At 38.0% G+C, this 12,029-nt stretch overlaps 1 protein-coding gene across 1 annotated transcript; it reads right to left on the bottom strand.

Moving 5' to 3' along the window:
- Positions 1-2,189: 2,189 nt before the first annotated feature.
- Positions 2,190-4,142, bottom strand: LOC127431994 (protein arginine N-methyltransferase 6). Its single transcript, XM_051682708.1, has one exon. It carries the CDS (start codon positions 4,104-4,106, stop codon positions 3,039-3,041), a length of 1,068 nt encoding a protein of 355 aa, XP_051538668.1. The 5' UTR covers positions 4,107-4,142; the 3' UTR covers positions 2,190-3,038.
- Between the last annotated feature and the right edge of the window lie 7,887 nt (positions 4,143-12,029).

Below are 12,029 nucleotides of genomic sequence, written 5' to 3' on the forward strand. Positions count from 1 at the left end.
ATTCACAGCAGCAGATGATGTTTCTCAAACTCTGATCTCCTCAAACACAAAAAACCTCCAAACTTCCAGTAAAAATTAACCTTTCAAAATAAAAACACCCATTTTGTTTTTTAAATGCTGTTCATTAAAATCCATTGCCCATGTGGAAGAGTTGTCGCTTATTTTACTGTTGATGAAAGCAAACTGGCCTGCTAATGATAATGATCACAAATTGTCACTTGGCCTTGGAATCCTCTAAATTAGGATTTGTCAATAACATGCTTCCAATTTGTCTTCTCAGGAGATGTCAAAAAATATTGGTTACTGTAACTGGAAGACAGCAAATGATTTTTCTCTGTATATTTAAAGTAACATCATTAGCATACCGTGGGATGTATTGGATAAAATGATATGCCTTTGTGAATAAACTTATTGGGGCTGTCTAGGAGACAGAGACACAGCTCTGATTTAATTTGCGCTTTACTGTCTACACAGCTATTAATAGCAGGATTCAATTAGGCACAACTAATTCTTAAATATGGTGAGATACTTTGATCTATTGGTATTAAATGGAATACATTTAAATAATTGTGACTCTGAAAGCATGCTAATGACAAATCGTTCCAATTAATTATGACATAGCAACATTAGATTGCATAAATAAGAAAAATTACCTCTGGTGATTTTGAGGATGAGTAACTTATTGTATTCCAACTGCATTCAATGGTAATCCAAATCATCGCTAATAAAACAGACTAGTGATGATTGGGTCAATAGGTAATTGATCTTAAGATAATAAAACGACAATGAGGAATGAGCTCTGAACAGTTGTATTTCAGAGAACTTGAGATGTAAAAGGATGCTCATCAAACCATTTACTACTTACCACCTCAAATGTCAATTGTATCAACCTTTAAGAACAGACTGAAACCTCAAAGGTCCACAACAATCAGCCATTATTTTGCATTGTCTAGAGACATTATAGTAAATATCTTTTTTATAAGTTAGTGTAGTAAAACTTTTGAGATTTCGTTTCATGATTTTACCACTCCACAGAAATAGAGTTAGCGTGCGTCTCCTCCTCTTTGTCACTGTGTGTCATTAACATGTATGAACCAGAAACATTCGCCATTACACGATTATTTAAAGTGAAACCGGAGCGCTTTGCATTCACTATCAAAGTTTATACTTGTTGGTTTATATTTTTGTGGGAGTTTGGTGCAAGCCTCTGCTGACGGCGTGCATCATAGCGCTTCATGTACTCTTCAGGACAAGAGCTGGTTGACCTCCGCGGTGCAGCTCAGTGATGGATGCCGCCCTGGGCAACTGCCCATGTTGCCCATGCCTAAATCCGCCACTGTTCAATTGAACTCTGCGTCCGAGCAGAGCAACACCCACCAACAACTTTGGGGGCGTTGAAGCAGGTTTCGCCCGGGGCGCCATAAATGCTAGAACCGCTACTGTAACTGAATGACACAAAAATGCGCCGTTCCTGTCATTTATACAGTACATTACCAGTAGCTTAAAATTCCCTTATTTGAGCATTAAAATGTGATTGGAATTTGAATGCCCAATAATCACGGTTGTCTTAAATAACCACGATCAGACGGTTATTTAATAATCACGACAGGCCTATTACAGACCTACAAAGAGATTTTAGTAGAGGTTTTAAGCATTATAAGAACAAAGAAAATCTATAATTTCCCTACAGTTTGTGAGCTGCTGAGCATGACTTTTATCTAAAGACAACAATAATAGTCTTATAAAAATTATGAGTTTCAATAACGTCCGTACGCTTTCATGTATAAAAAAGCGTGTCTACATATCTATTCACTTCAGTAAAATGGCTGGGTTCTAAGAACACAGCAGATCTATCTTTTTTCCTACAAATTGTCGACTGCACACAAGAGGTAAAAAAACAGGAGCTGATATTAAAAATAGCTTTACATATTTCACACAGATCTAGAAATCTGCAAAATTGACAAAATTGGCAAAAACAACCGTTCAAACTATTACCTCACAAACAATGTAAAAAGCATAACTTGATGAATACTCAGGCGCTGATATAAACTCCACTTATAATGTGTGCTTAAAAGGATTGTCCTTTTTTTCTTCTGCAGTGCATTTGACGTAATACTGCCAATCAAGGACAATATGCCGATAAATAACACTCATTTGTGTGTTCCTCATCTCTAGTTTATTAATTTAGATCAACATCAATGCTGATAAATAAACATGGTTAAATGAACATTGTTGAAAGCAACTTTGTAGAAATGAACGGAGCCGCGTTGATTAGACTGTCTTACTGATGGCCTATTACGTAAGGGTTGTTTCAGCTCATGAAACTCACCTTTGATTGACTGGATGGTTGCTCAGTAAGTAACAAAACACAAAGAATACTGTATACAAATCCACCATTTGGACACGGTATGGGTTTAGCTTGGAAAAGTGCGGGGACAAAATCACCTTTTTAAACGTCCCCCGCGGCTGCTACGGCCTTGGATCTAACCCTCACTCATAAACTGCAAGTGGCCTTCCAACAATGTTATCAAGGCCTATTCCCCTAAAACGTATGTAATAAAAAACAAAAGTTTATTATCTGAGTGCAGATCATCACTTCATTGTATTACGAATGAGTAGATTATTACCATGTTTGTTCCTGACGTCTTATGCAAACTGGGCCAACCATAGGAGGAATGGTTTCCACATTGAGTTTTGGTTCTTCCCAAGCAGGGTGAATTTGTTTGCAACGGTGGTTTGGCTTTTAAACACTTGAGTAACATACTTAGCTAAACTAAGCTCATAGTTCCAACAAAGGATGTAAACTGTTTAAAAGAAACCTGTAGTTGAGAAAGGCAAAGTTGCAGAGCTTGGCAAGCACTGTTTATTTTTATTTTTACTTTGTGTGTTCTCCAAAATTCAAACCTGAACTTTTTCCAGACACTTAACATTTACAGTTTCACACACAGTACCATTCATGGCAAAAAGTTGTTGTGAAAAAAAAAAAAAAAAAAAAAGAAAAAAAAAAGGGGGAAAATAAAATAATGTCCAAATGTCTGTTAAACTTCTAAATATTGATCAGGAATAGAAAATATTTTGGAGTGCTTTTTCTGTTCCCCTATCACATAGTCAACCCGGACACATATGTGTCTCGAGTTCTCTTCAGAGGGGTACAAACTAATCTCCCCTTCAACTTTAGTGTCCTGCATCACATCCACAGCATCATCTAGATACAATACCGCTTGTTTCCAGTGCGTCTCCGGTTTAAAGGGAGATGTGGAGAGCACCAGGGCCTTCTCCTCTGCCGGGAAAGTGACTGTGAACCACACGCACAACGCGTGGATGGAAGACGACCCGAAACACTTACAGCTGAACACACCCCGAACATCTTTGAGCTGCTCGAGTGTGACCGTGTGCAAATCCAGCTCTGCAAACTTGCACGGATGGGAGAGCACGTCCTCCACCGTGACCGGATTCACAGTGATGTCTTTGTTCATGATGCACTTTCTGGCAAAGTCAGTCATACATGACATGTCCACGCCGTATTGTCCTTTAACAGTGCTCCAAAAATTCAGTCGGCCCTCCACTACTAGATCGTTTATGGGAGCGATGTAGAGGTCCGCTTTGCACGGCAATATAAGGCCACCGGGTTTGAGCCACTTATCCCGGGCGAAGATCACAGAATTCAGCATGGATTCGTGGAGCAGCGCGTAGCCCATCCACTCGCTGACAATCACGTCCACCTGCTCTGGCAGTTCGATCGCCTCTAGTGTGCCTTTAATGACTTCGATCCGGCTCTCCATCTGATTCAGTCTAACGATTCGCACAGCCTGATCGGCGATCGAGCTCGCCTCCACGGCATAAACCTTCCTGGCACCGGCTTGAGCACAGAATAGGCTGAGGACGCCGGTACCGGCTCCTACATCCAGCACCACTTTCCCCTCTATGAACTTACTGTTTTTAAAAATGCCCATTCGGTACGTGTTAGTGCGCACAGTGTCTGCAATCATCTCCTCGTGAATAGTAACATCGGAGTAGCTGTCAAAGTACATGTAGTCCTCTGTACTCCTGTCTAATTTTCTTTTCTTGTTACCGTGTTGTGACATTTTTTCAGCAAAGTTTGCCATGCGTGTTTGAAATGTATTTGGAGAAACTTCCGCACTTGCCGGCAGATGCATTGTGGGAGATGTAGTGCTTAAACACACGCACGTACGAAAGAGAAAACGACCGCTGGTTTTGAAATAAACTACACTTCCCATAAATGGTAATATCCGCTTTGTATAACAAAGTAAATAATTAAATGACTAGTTTTGTACTTACCCTTTTAATTACATTTAAATACAGAGTAGCTACAAACTACTAATATCTTTGATGAAAAAAATAAAATAAATAATAATAATAATAATTGGTAGCATAAAAAAAAAAAAAAAAAAAAATCCAAGTGACTAATGACTCATGCTGCATTCCATTCAACTCAGAAAGTCGGATTTTCCAACTTCCTACTAGAAAAAGTGCAATGAAATGCCACTTGAAGTCGGAATTCCAACTTGGAAGCTTGTGTGGAAATTTTCATCTCAACAAACATACCGGCACCCAGGTAGATAAACAAAGTAAGTGATAAACATTCACTTTATTAAGTTATATCGATATATGAGTTCAAGTTTCCACATTACATGACATTAAAGCTTGTTTAACAAACGCCTGCAGAAACAGGTAAATTAAACTCTACTGACAATCCGTATACCTGTAGCACAAATACTAGTGCTGCAGCATTGTTTATTAGTTGGGTTGCTATAGGAGATGTCTCTGGTAAAAGTCGAACCCCTGCTAATCTAAAGGGAGCGTTGCAGAGCATCATCTTCTGAATATCAGGCAATGGAATTCATTTATGGTTGGAGATCGGAGATATCAAGTAGGAATATCCCACATCCGACTTGAATGGAAAGCAGCATCAGAACAGGGGATTTAAACACATAATACAATATAAAGAAGTTGTATATAACTTTAAACAGATTTAAGTAGGCCTATTTTGTCACACTAAAATCATGTTATCATGTATAATGTTTATATCTTGTGGCTATACTTTTATCCTGCCTTCATGTGCTATCGAATTATCCTACTTCCCACTTCTGAAGTGGCAATTTCGAGTATGTCACATTCAAGTGCTTAGGAAAAGGACAGGAAACATGGACAATGCCAGGTTCAGTCATACATGAGGAACTTTTATTTTGACACCATACAAATTACTTGGTTAGCTTGCTGATGATATTTCGATGGAATTTCGGTCAAATACAAGTTATTTTCACGGTGTAAAAATGTACAACATATATCAAACAGTTGCTTATATTCAGAAATGAATATGACCGAAACGTCAAGTGCTAGCAATTAGCAATATTTTGAAAAATGAACAAATTCTGTCATTCACTTCAGAAACCATACTCTCCTCTGCCATATTGAAAGTTTACATCTTCTCCCAATTGGAAAACTCGGGTATCATAATTATGACTTCCGAGTAGGAAACTTGTGTATTTTAGCATTTATGGATTAGCCCCTTTCACTTCCATTGTATATTACTGTAACCACATTTACATGATTTTTTTAAATAAATGAGGGGGGAGTTGATCATCAACATTATGCCACAAATGCTGCTGATTAAAGGGTTAGTTCACCCAAAAAATAAAATTATCTCATGTTTTACTTACCTTTAAGCCATCCCAGATGTGTATGACTTTCCTTCTTCTGCAGAACCGTGGTGAAAAATTTTTATAAGCATATTTCAGCTCAGTTTGTCCAGTGCAAGTGAATAGGTGCCATCAGTCTGCTGGCTATTTGATGGGCCAAAAGACATATTTAGGCAGCATATAATTAATCCACACTACTCCAGTCGATCAATAAATGTCTTCAGAAGCAAATCAATAGGTTTGTTTAAAAAAATAAATTGATAATTAAAACTTTATTGTCTTTAAAATTTTTCTTCCTGCCAGCAGTTGATGCATCACGCTGCTGTCGCATGACGTAAGCACAGTCGAGCGTTATGAAGTGTGCGCTATGTACATAACAGAGGAATGAACGTCACGTGAGAGATAGGTAATTTCAAACAACAATCCAGCACTGGGCGGAAGCAACGATTGAAAGTTTAAAAACTAAAATTTTTCTTACACCAATCTATCAGTTTGCTTCAGAAGACATTAATTGATCGACTGGAGTCGTGTGGATTACTTTTATGCTGCCTAAATATGACTTTTGGACCATCAAATAGCCAGCAGCCTGATGGCACCAATTCACTTGCATTGTATGGACAAACTGAGCTGAAATGTGCTTATAAAAATCTTCACTTCGGTTCTGCTGAAGAAGGAAAGTCATACACTTATGGGATGGCTTAAAGGTAAGTAAAACATGAGATAATTTTCATTTTTGGGTGAAATATCCCTTTAAGCTTATGTGTAACCCGGAACATTCCTTTAACCCTTTAGAGCCTGAGCCCAAAATTCCAAAAATTCCATTCTGTGCCAGAATATGATATTCATATTCATATAACATCACACACCTGAACTGTATATACCATATTGAAGAAAAGAACTAGGGCTTTCAAATGATATAAATATATGTATGATTATTTAAGGCTAATCATCCTTTATCAATAAGATTTCACACAAAATTTTTTACAAAAATCTTCTCCGGCCACCATACTTCATCAGACAACTGCATTTTCAACCATTATAATTACAAGCAAGAGGGAAACTTAGAGTGTATGAAATATACATAATTTTGTGGGCAATGTAGAATAGCAGACAGATTAGAAATATAATCTATTGTTTAAAAGGTATGACCATTCTAGTGATTAGTGGGAAAACGGAATAAAACAAATATTTAGAATGTTAAGATACATTTCACATGACCACTCCTCAAATACTCCTTTTGAGCACCTGTAATAATAAATTGAGATTGCATCTGAAATTGAAGGACACAAACACTGAAATATACATTTTATGTGTTCAATAAAATACACACTTTATTAATTTGAACATTAGAATTACACACGAATTACACAGCAAAACATACAAAATCAAACTTTTGAAATATCAACAGTAAATACATTTTTAATGAAGACTGCAGAAACAGAATATATATAAATTCATAAATACTCAACAACTGCAATACCTGTGGAGAGAAGAGAGGGAGAAAAGAGGGGAGGGGGAGGACAACAACACCAGTAAACACAGCCCAACCTAGGCCTCTTTGCGAAACTGGTCACACTCAGCTGAGTGCCAAGACTGAAAATCGTTCCTATCGCGAACCAAGCAAAGTCTTTTGCCATTACGTTCCGGCAGGCAACAAGCTATTTTAGTTTTATTTTCAGTCCTACTTTTCTGATAGCATAGCCAACATCTCTTAGAGGACTCTTCAAATTTAGGGACATGGGCTATGTGGAGTGATGACGAAGGATGGACTACAGGCTTTAGTGTATGCAAAGGGAAACTTGCGTGAATAACGATACCTCCCAGCTGATGAGTCAGGTTTCTCTGAAATCTATCTGGGTTAAATTCACCGGTCTATGCTCATCCCCTGGTGCCGCATGAATGTGTTGCCATTCCTTTAACAATATGAAACTGTTGATGACGGCAATGTCTATGAAGTGGAAAAAAATAGTCTTCCACCACTTCTGAGTGTTTTGTAGGATGTCATAAGATTTTATCATTTGGTCTGACCTATCAACACCGCCCATGTTTTTGTTAAAATCGCTGATGACAGTGGGTTGGAGGGCTACTTCTTTTGTCCAGCCGCCATCATTTTTTACAAACCTAGTAATTTCAGTTGAGCCATTCGCATTGTGGAAATTGGAGAGGCATGTAACTGCACATGTGTCATTCCATTGAATTACAAATATATTCCCCTCAATCCTACACCACCTCATATCCCCACGAGCTGTCTTGCGTTCCCATCTTTTGATGTCTTTAAATTCTGCAGGGAACAGTTAACGATTCACCCTGCATGTCCCACAGGCATTAGTTCCCATTTCTAACAACTTAACCATAAGAGCTGGGGACGTGTAAAAGTTGTCAAACTAAACATTGTGGCCCTGGTCTTTGAATGGCTGCAGTAATGATTCAACTACTTTGGTGGCCAATTCAGTGACATGCCCATCATGACTACCTGTGTAAACATTAAAGTTGAGAGTATACCCCGAGTCTGACGTTGCAATTACCCATAATTTAAAACCCCACCGAGTAGGCTTGCCCTTCATGTATTGTTTAAATCCTGACTGAGATTTAAACTTGACCATACGTTCATCTATTGCGAGATTTTGGTTAGGCTGAAAGAGCTGCTGGCATTTTTGTTTGAGGTGGTCCATAAGATAACGCAACTTCCTAAGGCGATCCTGATGATCCTCTGTGGTAGGGTCTACAACATGTAGAGCTGCTAAAAGAGCCTTGTAGCAGTCATGCGACATAAATCCCCTCGCCCATGAGCCCTGAAGTGACTTGGTTCCCCAATGATGATGGGAATCAGGGAGAATTGAAAACCCCATGTAAATGAGCAACCCAAGAAATTTGTAAAATTCATCGGGGGTCACCTCCATCCAAGCTCCTTGGTAGCTGGAATATGACGGACAGTTTAGGACGAGCTCCCACCCCTGATGGTTTGTAAAGCTGCATATCTCAGCAACTATAGCCTGAGTAAAAAACAGCATGAAAAAGTCAATTTCTCGCAACATCATATTGGAGGTTGACCGCACAGCCTGACGCATGCTACCTAAGTCAATACCGAATAAGCTAGGCTTAAATGGGAGACCTTTTGGTGCCTGTGAATTGATGTCAGAGTACGAGGGATAAGAAACAGAGTCAGGGAAGCGTTTACGCTTTCTAACTGACTTGAGACCTGTGCGAGAATGGCTAGCCATACCCAAAATAATAAGAGTAACAGTGTTAGTGTTACTGTGAGTATCAGTCATATGAGAGATAGAAACAAACAATACATACACATTCATATATACCCAGTTGATGGTCTTGGCTGGGGATCAGGTTCCATCTCATCCTCCATCTCCTCATGGTCCAGGTCTTCCTGCAGTATTTCCAGGTCCAGCAAATCTTCCTCCTGTGTGCTCATGCCCTCATGAGCCATGTCCTCCTCTGCTATGAACCTTAGCTCATCAGCAGTCAGCTGCCTCCTCCTCTTGAGGGTGCTGAGCAGGGAGCCATAGTCTCTATCCATCTCTACAACAGAAAAAAAAAGTACAACAATTGCTAGCCAGCAGTGTTTTCTTTACAAATCCATACACTGAACAGTCACCAAAAGCTTGCAGACTAAGCAGAATGTCCAACTGCAGACAGCCCTCTCACACTTTCCTTGTGAACAGGAAGCTACACACAATCTAAAATCATGTCTGTGTGATGGATGGGTAAGGCTATATGCTAAATTATAGAAAGATATCTACCATTTTTTTTTATTACATGGGAAAATCAACAAGCTAGATAACTTATCTAACTAGCAGGCAAGTTTCTAGGCAGGTCTGAACAGCGTAAAAAATAAATAAATAAATAAATAAAAAAAGGTCTGAACAGTATCTGCTCTCTGCCTCACATTACTTCAGGCGTATTTTTCACAAGCGACAAAATTGGCAAAAAAAGTTATTGATATTTAGTTAAAAATGTACATAGTATTGCTAGCTAATGTTTATTTAGCAAGTTTCACAGAAACTGCCAAGAAAAGGTTGATATAAAAAGAGGCTCGCCGATTACGGTCACGTACATTTTTCCAGAAAAAAAATAGCTAGCGCTACTACAAATAAATGCCTCGTAACTAAAAAGGTTTGACTATCTTCCACAAGTGACAAAATTGGCCAAAAAAGTTATTGATATTTAGCTAAAAATTTACATAGTATTGCTAGCTAATGTTTATTTAGCAAGTTTCACAGAAATTTGCTTAAAAACAGAGGCTAGCTGCCTGTCCGATGAACGCCGATGGTCATGTCACTTTTTTCCAGAAATAACTAGCATTATAGTAACCGGTTGGTAAGGGTTAAAGGGGTCATGAAATGGAGAATACAGTTTTCCTTGATATTTAGACATATAAGAGGTAAGTGAACTATAAAACATACTGTACATTTCAGAACTTAAAACTTCCTCCCCAGTGTAAAAAGAGCATTTATAGTTGCCACCCTTCTGAAACATCTCGTTTTGAAATTCGTGTTAATGATGTTACAACACACTGCTCATTTGGATTTACACATCCCGCAACATGCGTCATCACACCCTTGGCCCCGCCCACTGGTGCGCAGGTCAAGAAAGCAGGCCTTGTGTGGCTAACTATTCCAAACATAACACCAAAGGGTTAAAGAAAAAGCACTTCATGACCCCTTTAAACATTTTAAACAGCATCAGGATACATTAGGAGAACTTAAAGACAATGTTGTAAATTTGTAATTTGTTGAGAATGATATCACCCTATGACGTTGCAGTTACTGTACATTGCCAGTAATCAACTGAATTACAAAAATATTATGAATATATTAAATAACTGAACCATTTTGGGTTGTCTTATGACATTAGCAGGATGTAAATATGACATTGTGAATTGATAAATCAATGTCGATAAAATTATGGGTCTATGAGTTATGCTGACAATTAATAAGTCAGGCAATTACAAAAATGTATGAATAAATTACACGACTGGTCCGTCATATGGTAGCTGGGAAAGGAGGATTTAATTTTAATGAAATAAAAAGATTGTGGAAGAGCTGCTAGATTGTTGGTTAGTGCTTTTAAGATTAAATATATAATCGGAAATGGGATTCATTTTTGATGGAATGTGCGTGTGTGCGTGCGGAATTCCAAGTGTATCTATTTGCTTAAAATGATAAATTACATACTGTGTGTAATATATCACAAGGTCCTGATCTAGACCTTTATGCAACTAAGAAATGTACCAGCGCCACTTGTTTGTCATAATATATGAATGCTGTTATTTAAGTTAAATGCTGCATGCTGGCCCACACAAATAAGTGGATTAAGCTTGATAAATTCTCTTTTTTTTTTTTTTTTTTTTTTTTTTTTTTTACAGTGAGTGTCTAGCATAGCTGTCTGCCGTCTGGCTGTAGTTCCAGGACAGCTGCTTAGATTCACTGTGCCCAGCTGTAGCCGTACTGACACGACACCAGGGTTCTGTCTGAGCCAAACCACATTTTCCACTATGACAGATAGGATGATCTGCTTTTATCCTTAATAAAATAGCGTTGCCTCATCCTCAGCCTTCACTCTCCCCTCACGCGAAAGGCTACTCATTGACAGCAGGCTATTCCTCTTCAATCCACTGTGTTTTATGATTTCTTGTACTTTATCTATGGAGATAGATGATGTGGCCTTTTTTCAACATTGTCCCAAGTTGAACTGGAGTAAAAAAGAATCCAGGGGAAATTATGCACATAGGTTACAGTATGTTTTAAATGAGAGTTACACAAATTTAAAATATCACAAATATCAGACAGTGACACACATTAACTCTATGTGAATTACTATAACATAATTTCTGTAAGTAAACAAAATCAAAATGGACCCGGTTTACTTTCTTAATACAAATTTTTCAACCACAACATAGAGACCACTTTTAATTATCCAAAAAGTTCCCAGCCGAATTTTTTTTTCTCTCATTGAATATCCTGTTTAATTTGGAAATACTTCACATTGTGGTAGTAAAATGAATCATGAACCAGGTTTTATGTGAACATTATTAGTGAACATTGTTTGTTTTGTAGACTACATGGCATAAAATTATCACTTCTCATAACTCCTCATATCCTCTTACTCCTACATTAAGAATATAATAATATTGAGTGTTTTTTGCCATCTAGAATAAGAATAGAATCACTGTATTGATAGAATGCATGCACAATCTGGCATGCTTTGTATGCAATATTATGCTTTGAAGGTAGTTTTTACACAAAGTACCATACCAGGGTACCTTTATGCTTTGCTTGCACTTTACTTACAGTATGTGTTAAATGTAAAATGTGGAAAAGTGGAAACAAATTGCTGAAGACAAAATGTGTGTGG

Source organism: Myxocyprinus asiaticus, chromosome 41, assembly GCF_019703515.2.
Source record: "Myxocyprinus asiaticus isolate MX2 ecotype Aquarium Trade chromosome 41, UBuf_Myxa_2, whole genome shotgun sequence".
In the NCBI taxonomy this organism is placed as follows: domain Eukaryota; kingdom Metazoa; phylum Chordata; class Actinopteri; order Cypriniformes; family Catostomidae; genus Myxocyprinus; species Myxocyprinus asiaticus.